The sequence below is a fragment of the Quercus robur genome, chromosome 11 (genome assembly GCF_932294415.1).
Source record: "Quercus robur chromosome 11, dhQueRobu3.1, whole genome shotgun sequence".
NCBI lineage: Eukaryota > Viridiplantae > Streptophyta > Magnoliopsida > Fagales > Fagaceae > Quercus > Quercus robur.
In genome coordinates this window covers 2,929,822-2,945,104 of record NC_065544.1, presented here as the reverse complement: position 1 = coordinate 2,945,104, position 15,283 = coordinate 2,929,822, and the positions used below count along the sequence as shown (strand labels likewise).

The 15,283-nt window shown below is 34.2% G+C and overlaps 2 protein-coding genes across 3 annotated transcripts; both read right to left on the bottom strand.

The window, feature by feature from the left end:
• Positions 1–448: 448 nt before the first annotated feature.
• On the bottom strand, positions 449–3,687 carry LOC126705973 (eukaryotic translation initiation factor 3 subunit K). The gene is made up of 8 exons (XM_050405211.1): positions 3,359–3,687; positions 3,167–3,223; positions 2,957–3,007; positions 2,764–2,826; positions 2,377–2,427; positions 2,236–2,302; positions 1,336–1,418; positions 449–877 (listed from the first exon to the last, which is right to left on the bottom strand). The coding sequence occupies exons 1-8, from the start codon at positions 3,488–3,490 to the stop codon at positions 674–676; spliced, it is 708 nt and encodes a 235-aa protein (XP_050261168.1). The 5' UTR covers positions 3,491–3,687; the 3' UTR covers positions 449–673.
• Positions 3,688–6,271: 2,584 nt separating this feature from the next.
• LOC126705846 (kinesin-like protein NACK2) lies at positions 6,272–14,641 on the bottom strand. 2 transcript variants are annotated; one of them, XM_050405064.1, is made up of 16 exons: positions 14,409–14,641; positions 13,720–13,971; positions 13,391–13,480; positions 13,201–13,301; positions 12,962–13,075; positions 12,775–12,859; positions 12,113–12,180; positions 11,516–11,575; positions 11,305–11,429; positions 10,658–10,856; positions 9,630–9,767; positions 8,996–9,085; positions 8,023–8,907; positions 6,925–7,229; positions 6,688–6,768; positions 6,484–6,644 (listed from the first exon to the last, which is right to left on the bottom strand). In XM_050405064.1, exons 2-16 carry the CDS (start codon positions 13,949–13,951, stop codon positions 6,632–6,634), a joined length of 2,586 nt encoding a protein of 861 aa, XP_050261021.1. In that variant the 5' UTR covers positions 13,952–13,971; positions 14,409–14,641; the 3' UTR covers positions 6,484–6,631. The 2 variants fall into 2 exon arrangements, with proteins under 2 accessions (XP_050261020.1, XP_050261021.1); XM_050405063.1 differs by having other exon boundaries at positions 6,272–6,768; positions 14,409–14,640.
• Positions 14,642–15,283: the final 642 nt, after the last annotated feature.

Genomic DNA, 15,283 nt, shown 5'->3' with positions numbered 1-15,283 from the left:
TATCTTTTTTTTTTGGTAAACGTGATACTACCAGTATCACTTTTAGAAAATGTCGTATTAAATACACAATGCTTGCATCTATCGGGTTTGGATGAAGTAGTTGGTAGCTAATCTTGTGCCCAATTAAAAATATCGTACCTAATGCACTAGACTCCACTTCTACGGGGTTAGAGAGGTCGTTGCAAAGCAACCCGCAAATTTTTTTTTCTTCTTATTCTTCGTTAAAGAGAGATTCACAGAAAATTTCATCAGCAATCAATTCAATAGTGGCCAACGAATGACATACATGATAAATGAGGAAATCGCCCTCTTGTGATGGTCATGATTCTAATGTTAAATCCACAATAAAAAACCCTTTTAAATCAATGTTAAAGTCAGGCCTCCAGGCCACCTCTTAAAAAATGCAATGCATCAATCATGTTGAGAATGTCTCTTGGAAACAACAAAATTTGTCCAAGACGCAAGATCATTAATACCTCAAGTATAGCAGCATAAAATATTTTTCTGAATAAATCCAAAATACAACAAAACAGAGTCACGGTGGTCTGCCCAAGTAGCATATCAAAAAATGAACTAGAGTGTGAGTAAAGCAGCAGAACTAGTCTTAGAATCCCAATACTTCAGCTCAGAACACAAGATAGAACCCAAAAACTCCTATTCTCCAGCGGAAAGGTCAACCAAGAATGGGAAAGATACGGGCTATGTGATCAAATGGAATGCCATCTGCATTGTTTTTCTTCAGCTCAGGATGGTTGAATTCACTGCGAGGTAGGACAATGAGTTGGCCTCTGCCATGACCTTTCTCAAGGATCCAACCACAATTTGCTACCTGGTGCTCAAGGAATTTGTCCAAGGACAGACCTTCGATGTTGATAGCCTGTATACCGATGGGAACATGAAGTTTTACATAGGAAGACAATTATATAAAGCAATAATAAAGAAATTCTAACAGCAAAAAAAAGCTAAATAAAAGAAAACCAAGACCACACTCAATGACTAATCAAATATAGGGAAAATTAGATAGATTATTGGACAGCAGAATAATAAAAATAAATTGCAAATAAATAAATAACCCATGACCCCTCTTCGAATCTCATCAGAAATTACTGGTGCTCACATTACACGACCCACACCACATTTTAGCATCACAAATCCTACTGAACATAACCTTGAAATGACTTTTTCAGTTACTACCGAGAAGTATCTTCTATATCAGCCTAGTATTGCCTCCCTAAATGACACAAGCCCTGTGCCAACCACTAATAGCTAGCCATCAAACAATATTCAAGAAATACAAAACACTCAATGAGGAAAGGACCAAATATCAAGGCATACCTCAGCAAGCACAGGTCTGGGAACTTTTTGATAAGTCAAGGAAAGGACATGAATTGCATAGGCTTGGATTGCTTGCTCAAAACCTGCATTTTATTTCCTTATAAGCAATAATGCTCACTTACACACAAACAAAGAGAGAACCATGTAGACAACAGAAGCAGGGGAGCGGAACAGGAATGACAGAAACAATATAAATTGAGCAGCAGACAAAGTCATTCTTACTACTTGTTTCTAGATCAGAAAAAAGAATGAGTCATCAGCCATTTTAGCATCAAACAGAAGACATCAAATGTTTAAGCAAAAGAACATTTTTTTTAAGTGGTAAATTTCACACACCCAGCGGGTCTAGGACCCATGACCTCAGCCTCCATCCCATGATTGTGGGAGAAGAAGTGTCAGTTGCTTTAGTAAACAATGTTATATTATGCCAAAATATGACAATGACGACACCACCACCACCACCAACAACAAAAACAACAGTTTTATATGCTTATGAACATATCATACATACAACTCTCATACTAGCAATTGGATCAAAATTATCGAGAAGTCAAAACCAACAAATAACCTAACAATAATATCAATAGTTATAATGTGTCCAAAGGAGAAATAATAAAGAGGGACGGACGCCATCAAATTATCCTAATCTATAAGCACATCAGGAATTTAATATATGGCCGTAAAAAAAAGTCTTCTCCAATGTGTCAAAGGCACTCGTTTGCGAGAATTATGCTCCTCCTTTTGTCTTGTCATAATTCCACGATCTATATGTATAAGTGATTATTCTACTAACAACATGAATCCATGATAAATGAAACAATTACATTTATTCAACTGGACAATAGAAATATCCAAATAATATATGTATGATGGACATACACTAACACAATTGATTACTACCTGGCACAGCTTCAACTATGTGACGACTCTTAGCTGCTTCATCCCAGAACTGACGGAATCTTCCTGTCTGCAAAGAAAGTAGGTGTTCAAATTTGATACATGTGTGCTGAGTTAAGATTAAGAAACACAGAAAAAACATACCTCCAAATAGTGTGAGAGCACTATCAAGGTCTTGAACTGCTCCTCCATTTGCTGATAATCAGATGAAAGGAAGGAAAATTTTCATCAACAATGGCTACGAGGAAGCTTGTTAAAACCCAAAAAGTGGAAGTAAAAGAACATCTATCAACTAAATTTAACCATCTATTAATTTATAAGGTCATGAAACTGAAGAATCTGAATGCCATGTGCTGCTGCTGTCTAAGAAAACTTAAAGAACCCAGTGCATAATTTCTCTCAAAGTGTATATCTATATATTTTACTATCTATTATGAATTTCTAGAACACATTCAACACACTTGAGGCAGATATGCATAACACTAACGAAAATTATGCAAAAAAAAAGAAAGTAGAGAAAGAGAATTATACCACTCTTTCTGGAATCAAAAAGAGACACAGGCTGAAATCTGGAGCTGGCATTGCCATGAGTGCCTAATCAACAAAAAATCAAAAACCCATTAAAAAAAAAAACATAATTTAGCAATAATATGTTGGTGTTAGGAAATAAATATGAAAATGTAAAAGTAAGGAAAAGGGCTAAGGCAGAATCAATTAAGCAGACCTTAACCAAAATGCGAGCCACAATTTGAGTACTCATTCGCTCTGGTTCAAACTGTAACAAACACACATACACCCACAAATCAATTTTCCACTAATAGCTTACTACTGCTACTAACAAGCCTAACAATTAAAAAAAAACACACAAACAACTCAGACCCACCAATTGTTTGTATTACAAACAGCAGTTACACACAGAATGAGAGAAAGCTACCTGATAAAGGCGAAGAAGGCAGAGATTTGCATCAAGGCTGTATGTTTGTGAAGACACCTACAATTATTATAAAAATAAAAAAAAATCAACATCTTTCATTATCAGATTCTCAAAGTCCACACTATTAACACTCTTATAACTATTTTTAACAAAAATTTATTAAAAAAAAAAATAGAGATGATGAAGTAGTACCTGTTCGTTAACGTAGTTTTCGAGATCAGGAAGGATGTCTGGATTGTACGGATTCACGGCCACCAGCTGCTCCACCGTATACGGCACCGTTTGTTGTTGTTGTTGTGGTGGCTGAACAACCTCTCTCCCCATTCTTAACTTTTTTTTTTTTTTTGCTTAAAAAACAATATTATTATTACTATCTCTCACAAAACCTTAAATTCTGTGTCTATAACACAAACTCAACTATAGTTTAGAGACAGATTTTCAGAGAGATAGATAGGCAGACACACACAAACGCAGAGAGACAGAACACAAAGGGACTCAACTCACGCACGAACAAGGGTTTTTACTTTTCGTTTCGCTAAGCCTGTTAACCTTAATATATTAAAATTACCTTTATGTCCCCTCCTTACTTATTACAACGAAAACGTCTTTGTTTCTATCATTCTTTTCGTGACGACTTCCACATTTTCGTTACAATTCATATTTACTACCTCAGGACTAGAGTGTGTCGTGTTAAAAATCAAATATTGATTTTTTATTAAATAAATTTCCTTATATCTTAACAATTTTTTAATGATTTAATGGTTTAGATTGTATCATATCAGCATTTCACTAACAATAATTTTAATTGTTTTATTTGTAACATTATTTTATTATTTTAAGAATATTATCGGTAGAATGCTAACATGGCATAATTTAGACCATTAAATTATTAAAAAAAATGTTAGGATTTAAGGAAATCTATTGATAAAGTACCCTAAGAAATTTAGAGAATTTGAATCCAAAATTTTTTCCTTTTGGTTAGTAATCTCTCATATTAATATTGAAGTGTCATTACTTTCTTTCTTTTTTTAATAAATAATAACTAATACATAGATATGGAACAAGGAATGGTCCTAGACTCCTAGCCCATCTCAATCTTTAGGAGAAAATATCCAAGAAGGAAGAAATGAGATGGAAACGAGCGGGGCTAAATTGTGTGGAAGATAATTAATATCTCTAGATATAAAGAAAACTCGAACAAGATAGCGAATTAAGGGCTAACTTCAAATCTCAGGGATGTGTAGAGTGCAGATTTTGCAAAGCATCAATTACACCTTTGGAGTCCCCCTCGAACATAACATAGAAAGATTGTGGGAGACATCAAATTTGATAGCTTGAAGGGTTGTTTGAGTTTTTCCTAGGGTCGGGTTGGGTCTAATGGAGGAAATACACTTGAATGAGCAAAAATGATATCCCCTAACTCATTTCTTCCCGTCGCAACAACTAGAAATTTTTGTTTGGAGGGCCAAGTTACTACACTAATATATTTATCAAGACAACTCCCACATACATATATATATATATATATATACACACGTTTTTTTATTATATATACACACCTAGCAAAAAAAAAAATAGAGTTTAATATTTTCAATCAAAATTATGTTTGATGGTGATCTTTCATAAAATAAAATTCATTTTTTTCATTTTCATAGTGAAATTCTTAGAAAATTTCATTTTAAATACAAATTATCAAATTTTATACTAAAGTAAGTAAAAAATATTTTAATTGAACTAATGAAATTTTCAAAAATATGAATGATCCAAAATTTGTAGGAATAAATAAGTCTCAAAACATATTTGAAACTATCTTACTCTAACTTATTATGTGGCAACTAAAAACACATTTCATGTATAGTTTTAATGACAATTTTTTTTTAATAAGTCAATAACTTGTAAATCGTCACATAATGGGTTAAAAAAGATAGATTCAAACATGTTTAATGCTAAACTTTATCAAATATTTAACAAATTTAAGAACACATTTTACAATAAAAAATAAAATTACAAAAAATAAAGTTATATTTTTATTACTATTAGACCAATTATTTTTTTTAAGAATATCATTGGATTAATTCAAATATTGGGGGAACCAACTCTTGTTTTTATAGACTAAATTTTGAAAACATTAAAATAATTATATATATTTAAAATTTTTTCAAATTTTGGGGGTGCCATGGCCTCCCCACCCTTCAACACAGCTGCGCCCTGCATGAGGTCTAATAGATACATCAAAATTTATCATGATCCAGCTTTATTGAGGAGTGGACCATGTGGACTTTGGATTTGATGAGAGAGACTTCCACGCATTTAAGTGCTTGACATAGGCCTTATTTATTACTTTAACATCTTTGTTGGGATCCAGCTTGTGATTGGAAAGATGACTTGATTTCTTAGCCTCCAAATTAAAGACAAAACTACGACAACCAAGGGGTGTGGGAGCAATGGCCCCCCAAATTTTTTTTTTTTTTTTTAATCCTTTATAATATTTATAACTATAAACATTTTTTAAGATATAGCCTACAAAATAGGAGTTGACCCTCCCAAGCAAATAATGTGAGGTTGGGACCTTCCTCTAATGAAACCTAAAAATGGTGATGAGGGAAAATTGTGTCTCTCAATATCACTTGAAGTGCCACTACATTGCACTACATATTCCTTAAAATAGTGATTTTACGGTCTCAAAAAAAAAAAAAAAAAAAAAAAAAAAAAAAAAAAAAACCAAGTTTGATCTTAGTTTCATCTCTATTAAGAATTAATTAGTTTTTCAAATTCAAGCAAACTTTCCACTCATGCCAGTTTTTAAAACGTTGTCAACTTGTAGGGTAATAAAATAGATTAACAGCCAAAGGCTTTGTAGCTGAATTGACACTTCCCTATGTATAAAGTGCTTGGGAGTCTAGGGGGAAAGGGTTCGAGCTGCGGGATTAGCAGCATGTTGTAATTATTTCTCAAAAAAAAAAAAAAAACTCCATGTTGCACCCGGCATCACTAATATATAGTCTATAATAGTAGAATAGAATGCCTACAAAAGATCAAAACGTTGTCGACTTATAGGAGAAGAAATATTTTGAGAGTCTAATATTACCACTACTACTAAATGAGTATGACAACAATTATAATTTTCATTACTATTATCGCAAGTTAATTACAAGGCACCAGAAACAAACATTTACTCACCTATCTAGGTACATATCATGCACAGCTTGCATGGCAAAATTTGTTTCCAGATCAATGTAACAGAGAATTTAAATGTAGTAGAACTACAAGTATTTTGTTATAGATTTAACAGATTCGATATCAAATTCCAGCCCATCCATGACTTCTTATCTGAAGGGTTTGCAAAGCTTAGCTCAAACATCTCCTTACTCTGTTCACCGGATTCGCAGAAGCCAACCAATTTTGCAACTATTTCAGCACTCTCTTTAATGTGCTCCATGTCATAAGGGTTTGTCCACAACTTGTTCACCAATTGTAATCTCCTTTGTTTTCCGCACGAATGAATTTCCCATTTTGAGTAAAGGGATTCTATCTCATCTGCTGTTAGTTTAGAACTCACCCTCTTAGCTAGATATTCCCTTTCTTGCTTAAGAGCCTTGACACTGCACATTCAACACCAACAAACATAATTATTAACACAAGTCATGAGAAATTAATTGTGTTAACATGATGTTGCCTACTTGTATCAATCATAGGTTGGTCTAAATCAATGTTATTGTGAAACAAAATACTGTTGGTACTACAAATGCATAGAATACCTTGCTGAAACAGTGCCTGCAGGTTCATCACCTAAAAGTGCAGGACTTGCATTGCCAAGCTCTGCAAAGTGCTGCTCCAACCATGTCAACCTTCTGAGTTCAACCTCCATATATATCTCATCAGCAGGGTCTCCCTTGAATAATAGAAAAAATTGAGTGCGGTGAATAAGTGAGACATGGCACAAATGCCACAACATTACAATTTGCTTCCTCTCATCCTCAAACTTTAACTTCCATGGCTTTGATGGACTCTGATCAATTATGTTGGGCTCATCGGTTCCAGCCACAGTCTCTAGCTCCAATACCTAAATCAATAAATGAAATGAAAGTGAATTAAAGTGAAGATACCAGCAGTCTTTGTGTTGTTCAACATAATAGAAAAATTACAACTTAAATTTCACATTCCAGTATTGAAAATTGATTTGAAATACTAATAAAAATTACTGTATTGGTATTCTATATTCCATTGATAGACATAAAAAAGTGATCAGCAAAAATCAATTATTGTTAATGCTTTAAGCAATTGTTTTATTTTTTAGTTTTTGTTGAGAAGATGCTTTAAGCAATTGTATATGTTCTACTCTCCATGCAGGCACAAGACAACTACCCCTGAAGGAGGACGAAATAGTGATTGAATATCTTTAATATTCATTACACATAAACACTGGAAGCAAAACCCAATCATCCATGGGGAAGATTGGGGTGATGATGTTAAATTCATCTTCATGCACTTGAAGCTATAAGGTATCAGAAGTCAGAACACAAGTCTGATGGTGTCTAGCATGGATTACCATCCATGCAGGTTTTGGGACATGGAATTATAATGCATAGATTATTTGAAGAGGCAATTTCCTTTAAAAGAAAATAAGGGGGACAAGACAAGAAAATAAGGTGGACAAGCCAAGCCAAGCCAAGAAAAATAAACATTTCCATAATTTTCTTAAAAACCAGCACTGAATGCCTAATTGATAAAATGGTAAGTAGCATAGCTCAATTACTCTTAATCCATGAAATAGAAACTAGACCATGCTGGTCGAATAAGAAGTTAAATTGTGAAGAAAGATACAAGGAACTTTGGGCCATATAAATGTTTCTTACCTGGCAAACGAGAAGCTGCTTTTGGTATTGAAGCTTTGCTACCCGCTCTTTTAACTCAGTAACATAGGCTCTAATGCTCCGTATGTTCTCCTCAGCAGCATTCTTAAACATCCTCTGCATTTTCTTCACGTTAACTGAATTTGATTGCTGTGAAGCAGGAGGTCTGTCCTTTACTGGAGTTGCTTGAAATGGCCTGGGCAATGTATCACTACTGGGCAAAGCATCTTTATTCTCAGGGACTTTGTTCTCCAACTCGTATTCCATTTTACGAGAAGTGGACAAAGGTGAGCAAGGGGATCGAATTATATTTTGCATGTTTGCATTGTTGCTGACAGCAAAAGGAAGAAATTTTTTCTTTTTGGATTGGGTCTTGCACTCGGGAGTCTCCTTGCTACTTGCGAAAGATGAAACCAGCTGATCTATAGATTCCTGAACACTCTCAAGCTTCTTTTCTAAAGATTCAATGGTGCTTCCTTGAGTCTTCAATCGGGTTATTTCTTCCATCAGGTTGGTCTTATCTCCAATAACAATTTCTTCAGAAATGAAGCTAATTGCTTGCATGTCCTTTATTTCAGACAACAGCTTCGCAATAGTGTCACCAGTTTCTTGACTCCCTATTCTATGGGAAGAAACCTCCTTATGCAGTACTTCAAGCGCCCGATTTGCTTCCTCACCAAGCTGCCTCTGCCGTTGCTCAAGCTTTCTTATTTCATGCACAAGCATGGATGGATCCGTTGAAGTAGCAGATTGCCTCACCATTGCCTGCCTTCCAACTGCATTTCTTGGTCTAGTTACTGGTGTAGTTTTACCAGAAGCCGATTGATCTTCATCAGGAAAAGAAAGACACCTAACAACTTGACAAGAAGGCCCACATTGGTCCAAACCCTGAAAGTGTTACATGATTTAGGCAAACACTTAAATGAGTCAAAGACAAAAATATAACCATAAACATTTAATAGTGATCGCCATGGACCTTTTGTGCCTTGTGTGATTTTCTCTCTTCTTCAAGTTGGTACTCTACAAGGTCTCTCTGTCGCTTTAGCTCTTCCATCTCCCTCTCCATCTACAGAACAGATTTTTCTTCACGGTTAAACATACATAGAGATTGAGAAAATGCCCCTCACCCAACCCCTTCCCTTTTTCATTTTTCAAATGATGCAAACAACTTTGCCTCTTTTTTCTTGTCTTTTTGCTTGATAAAAAAAATAATAGCATCTACTACATATTGATCAAGTAGATGCCTAAAAACCAAAGTCATTAGGCCCAAGCCCAACTCAACAGCAACAATGTAAATAACACAATGCCGTAAACATTAAGCTGTCGAATATCTTAGTGCATATCAAATTTATATGTAGCCAAGGGTTTAAAGGGGAAAGAGGATGCAAGTAGCTGTAGCCCTTGAGTAAGTTCATTGGAATTGCATTTTTATGAAGCCATTTACCAGAAGGTAAGACTCGCACAAAATCTCAGTGGCTAAAAAATACCACAATTTAGCCGTGTCATTTAAGACATACGTATATAGTGATTGACTGGAAATGTATTTAACTTAAAATAAATTTATGGTTATGGAAGTTCCAAATTGTTAATTAGTCAAGAAACAAGCATACCTGCTGTATTTTTAGGTCCTTCTCCAATAGTAAGGACTTCAAACATGAAGATGAAGAAGACTCAGGACTTTGTAGCTTTGCTTCAAGCCTAGCCACTTCCTTCTGCAAATCCTTCAGGAGTCGCTTATCCGAAACAACCTAAACAGAAAATCCAGTAGCAACTTGAGCTGTATTTATTGTTTCAGGTACTTTGTAAGTCATGCATACAACGTATCAACACAATCACATGACAAAATAGAAAGATCTACAATTACATATACACGTGCATAAATGCATAAAAAAAGATATATAAAACATCCTTGTGTTTCTTTTTATATCAACATTTAGGTGAATAAGATTAGTATAGCCTTACATTGTTATGGTTTCATTATAAGCAAACTTAAAAAAAAGGAATCCCATTGCACACAGGTTATGCATCTGACATGACATTAAATTAGTCATTACTTGGGTATCTCATGGTAAGTGATTCCTTGGAAAAGAAGGAGCCTCAGAGGTCACAAAAAAAAAAAAAATTGCAATCTTTTTTTTTTTTTCCTTCTCAGTATAATTAGTGCAAAATTATTCATGATGGGCTGAAAAGAAACAGGAACACGTTGTCCACAGTGACTGCAATAAATGCCCAAAAAGTAACTATTGATGAATGTGCACCTACATATAAATGGACACACATGCACATGCATATTAAAAAAAGAAGTCCCCCTAAGTGCCCCTCCTTGAATGCAAAATTTGAGCTTAATTGCTTTAATTCCTATAGACTAAAAGATCCTACCTTCTAGAAAAGTATATCAGCCTGAATTATAGTTTCTAACAAATTTATCAGCATTAAACTTAGATCAATACAAAAGCAATGAAGAGCTTCTGCTGGCTTTTATAGAAAAGCACTCCCTTATGACAATATTAGTATAAAACATTTAACCGCTAGACATTCAGGACAGAGAAGTATTTACTATAATTGATATCACTGAATATTGTGTGCTTGAGACGAATATAATATAATTTTCACCAACTAAAATATTGGATTATCATACCATGTTTACTTGGGCATTATTGGTAACTTCCTTTGCACTAGTTGCAAATGAGAGTGTATTCCTTGTTTGCTCCACATGACTTAAAGCAGGACTCATGGTACAAATAATGGCTGTACGAGCATTTCCCCCAAGTGAAGACTGCAGTATTCGTGTAAGCTTTGAATCCCTGTATGGTATGTGACCACTCCTTTTGCCTTCGCTGAAAAAAAAAACCATAAGATAAATAATAAAAGGCAGTTCATTTACAGTTCCAACATTTTCCATCTGTCAAGATGAATACTTTTTTCTTATTGTTTAGATACACACAACCATTAGGTTTTGAAACCCTTAACCTCACCCCCCACACCACCTTACTCTTACAAGAGAGGAGGAGATGTGATATGAGCTAGAGCTCATTGAAGAAGACAAATATTATGATACTTATATATAAAATTTACTTAAAATCTCATTTTACAAAGCCTGTATAGATTCATTCATCAGAACCTGCTACTAAGTCATTCATTTGAACAGATTTTCAACCATCTCTAGTTTAATTACCAATAATTTTATATTGGGAATGTGACAATATAGCACTAAAACAAACTTAGAAAATTGCAAGTTCCAGATGCATTAAATGGTGGTGCTCTTCAGCATTTGCAGTTGCTTACCTTAGCTTCCTGATCACTTTTGTCAGTGTCAACAAGCTACGGTTGATGTGACTGCCTTCCTTCAATCTTGTGCCATCTGCATTTGTTTGGGAGGCCCGTTCACTTCCAGCAAGATCCACAAGATTCTGTATAGTTTCAGAACTCCAATCAACATAACAGAACAATTCTTTACTAACAGGAAGCCAAAATGAGGGGAAGCAGACATACATACCAAACTTGCTATGAAAGACTTTACACATCCAGAACTTTCCCGAAGGCTACTCTGTACAGTCTGAAAGCCAAAAAATGAAAATTCCAGCCTTATGCATGAACATGTAAACCGTCACAATAGTGCATCATCATAAACGCAAATAAGAAGATGATGGATTGTATCTGTAACCTAAGAAAGCGAGAAGGATATATCTAAACTTGATACTCATATAAATATAATCCTGATAAAGAACAAAAGAATGGGGGAACAACCTACTCCATCACAAGAAAACTAGAAAATTGAGAGAAGCCAAATAAGGTAAGAAAATCCAAGTCAAAATAATGCCTACTACACTACTGATTAGCATATGTGAAGTTTAAAATTAAGGCTAAAAAACAAAAATAGAGAAAAAACAGAGTTAGCACCCCCTCAATCCCCCCTCCCCCCTTCCCCCTTCCCCAACCCCTTCACCCCCAACCCCTTCACCCCCAAAAAAAGGAGGTAAAGAAAATTGATGATTAAGGTATTGTCATTTTGTACTTAAAAGTTTAACAACATATGCAGGATAATTTATATCGGGAAAAAAAATCATACAAGGAATTAATTAACTCTATATACCAGCCTTATTATCTGATGTGATCTTGAGCTTTTATCATTTAGAGCAGTTTCTCCCACCTGCCTTTGAGCTGCACCAACAAATTTTTCTTACCATGAGAGCACATAGAACATTAAAGAAGATGCAACTACTATCTTATTTGTTAATATAATGGCTAAATATTTAAACTTACCATTTCTTAATAGTTTAACCTTTTGAAACAAGTGGTAATTTATAATAGTATCAAAGCAGGTGATCTTAAGTTTGAACCCTATCTCTACTCTAACTCCCATTTATTTTATTTTAAAAAAAAAAATTCAAACGTGTTGGGTCCCACTTATTAAGAAGGCAAGGGGAGTGCTAGAATAATGATTAAATGATTATTCACCATTTCCTAATAGCTTTAAGATGTTGGGATAAGTGGTAATTTATCATTATTAAATGTAGTAGGCTTTATCTTTCTTTACACATTTAGATTCATTTAATATGTATATAAGGAGATAAAAAAGCTAGTTGATATTATACACTTTAAGTAAGTAGTTTTGTTAGCTAACAAAGCAAGATTCAAATTATTCAATTCCAGTAAATATTTAAGTTTTCATTTTAAAATACAAAAACAAACTAAAATCATATTATCCCTCCTAAAAATCTTATAGCATATAATTTGCTTAGATTCATAGATTACCTTCACAAATTCGAATTATATGCTGCAGATGTTGGCCATCCTTAACAACCTCTTCAACAAGTTTTTCCACAATAGTACCTTTCTTCTGTGTTTTAGAAAATGAAAAACAAAAAAAAAAAAGACAGAAATTAAGGGTTACAGCAAACACATAATGAATCTATCTAAAAACTTCTTCATGGACAGGTACCTCATGATCATCCAAAAGCCGAAGGGAACCAGATTCACGATTCAAAAGGTCAACAACAGTCTCATTGTAGATCTCTAAAGCAGAAACCCTCACAACAAAATCCCTCTCCTGGTGCTGCGAGATTGAAATAATTTTACACATAAGATAGTATAAGATTCTAGATAATAGTAAGCTTGATTTACAAGTGTGTAATTATTTATGATATTTTTCAATGAAAAGGGGGTCCCAGAAGAACTTACATTTCTGATATGCTCATAGATATCCTTAATGGCATTTTCTGTGATTCCTCTCATGGTATAAGTCTTGCCACTGCTAGTCTGCCCATATGCGAAAATTGTTGCTGAAAAAAAGTTGGGGAAGTACTTAAAATCGTCCAAAAGAACCAGTTATCACTCGAGAAACATAATTAAAATTACAAGTTGCAGCTACCATTAATTCCAGTAAGTGCAGATAGAGCCACATCCTTAGCACCCTCTTCATAAACCTTCTGAGTCGAGCACGTAGGACTAAAAACTTTATCTGTCACATTTGAATAACAGAAAGCTTACAAAAATCCCATTTCATTTATCAATCCCCCAATAAATAAATAAGCAAACACTGTGTTAAGTGTGGACAACGCATGTGAAATTATGGACACTATGTGTACAAGTGTACATTAACGAGCGTGTAAGAATATTTCCTAGTCAACAAAATTCAACAAGAACATTTAAAAAAAAATTAGTCAATTTAGATATAACAGCATATATATATATATATACCAAAGGTGTATGTGGTTGCAGGGCGCTCGTGATTGGGGTTGTTGAACACAATACTATGCTCATCCACGCAATCCCACGCAATGAGATCATACATAGCTTGTTCCTTTCGGCTCAGCGGCCTCATCCTCACAGTGACTAATATTTTCTCCTCCCGAAATTTTGAACCGCCCGGGGTGGACGAAAGTGTCCTTCGAATCTTAGTCAGTGGAGTGACTGCAGATGTTCGAATCATCTTCGCCTTCACTATATCCACTGTGCAACAAAAAAAAAAAAAAAAAAAAAAAAACAAACAGCTAGTTTCTTGAAATCAATAGAAAGAACTAATTGCAAGAATAAAACCTAGTTTCTTGAAATCAATTTCTCTCTAATGAATTCTAAATTCTTGAAATTTAGTTTCTTGAAATCAGTTTCTTGCGCATTGATTCAACAAATTTTTTTTTTTTTGTTCCAGAAATCATAAAATCAGATTCAAATTCCTAATACAAGATGAAATTTGTTATAAAATTTCCAATATCCTAAATCCAATGGATCGCTATTTACAAAAATAGAAAGTGAAAAAAGGAAAACTGATTTCTTGTATTTAACTATCGCAACAAAAAATCACCTGGAATTGAAAAACCGAACGGAAAACATTTTCAAGAAAAAGAAAAGCAAGATTTAGAGTAAAGAGAGAAATGAGATATACTCACCACGGAGAAATCTTGAGTCCTTCAAAAGTTGTTGAAAGAGCGCCTGAGAGAATCAAGAACCACCAGCGGAGTAGAAAACGACAGCGTTTTTGAGTGAGAGAGAGAGAGAGAGAGAACGAGAACGAGTGTGCTCTGTTCTTCTGTCAGTGCTTCGTGAAAACTATTTTTGAAAAATCAGTGACAATAGTGAGAGTTGAAGCAGAGAGAGAGAGAGAGAATAATGTAACGGCTTTTTTTTTTTTTTTTTGGTTTTGGAGTTTGTTTCTTTAATTTTGTTTTGTACCGTTCACGTTCTGTTTACGCGCTCCTGAAACAAAATAATAATATAGTAAGTTTGAATTTTGTGGGGCCCACATCCATTTTTCCAATTAAATATGTACACGTGTGTATGGAGATCATATCCCGACGATGATATCTAAGCAAATCGGGTTGGGGCCCAAATTTCCCTCTTGGGCCCTTTATGCCTAATTGGGTCTGATACCTTACAAGGTGGCCCAGTACTAATGGGTTAGAGCTCAATGGCCTTTGTTCCGATAGAGCTATGAAACTAATTTTTTTATTAATCAATAGTTTGTGCAATGTACAGAAAAATTTAATATATATATATATATATATATGATATTTATTATGAAAGTAAAAAAATCTGTCTTTTGTAAATCTTTTGAGTGTTTGTAATTTTTGTATAGAAATTATAATCTTTTTGTTAAAAAAATAGTATTTTCTTAATAGTTTAAAAATGTATAATCAAATTAGGATCATATATCATGATCTAAAACGTAAACCCTTCCAAAATTCTATTGAATTTTAAAACTGAACTAGTTCCATACTTATTTAACTGATCGTAAACTGTCAAAAGTCTCATAACTCAATTGACA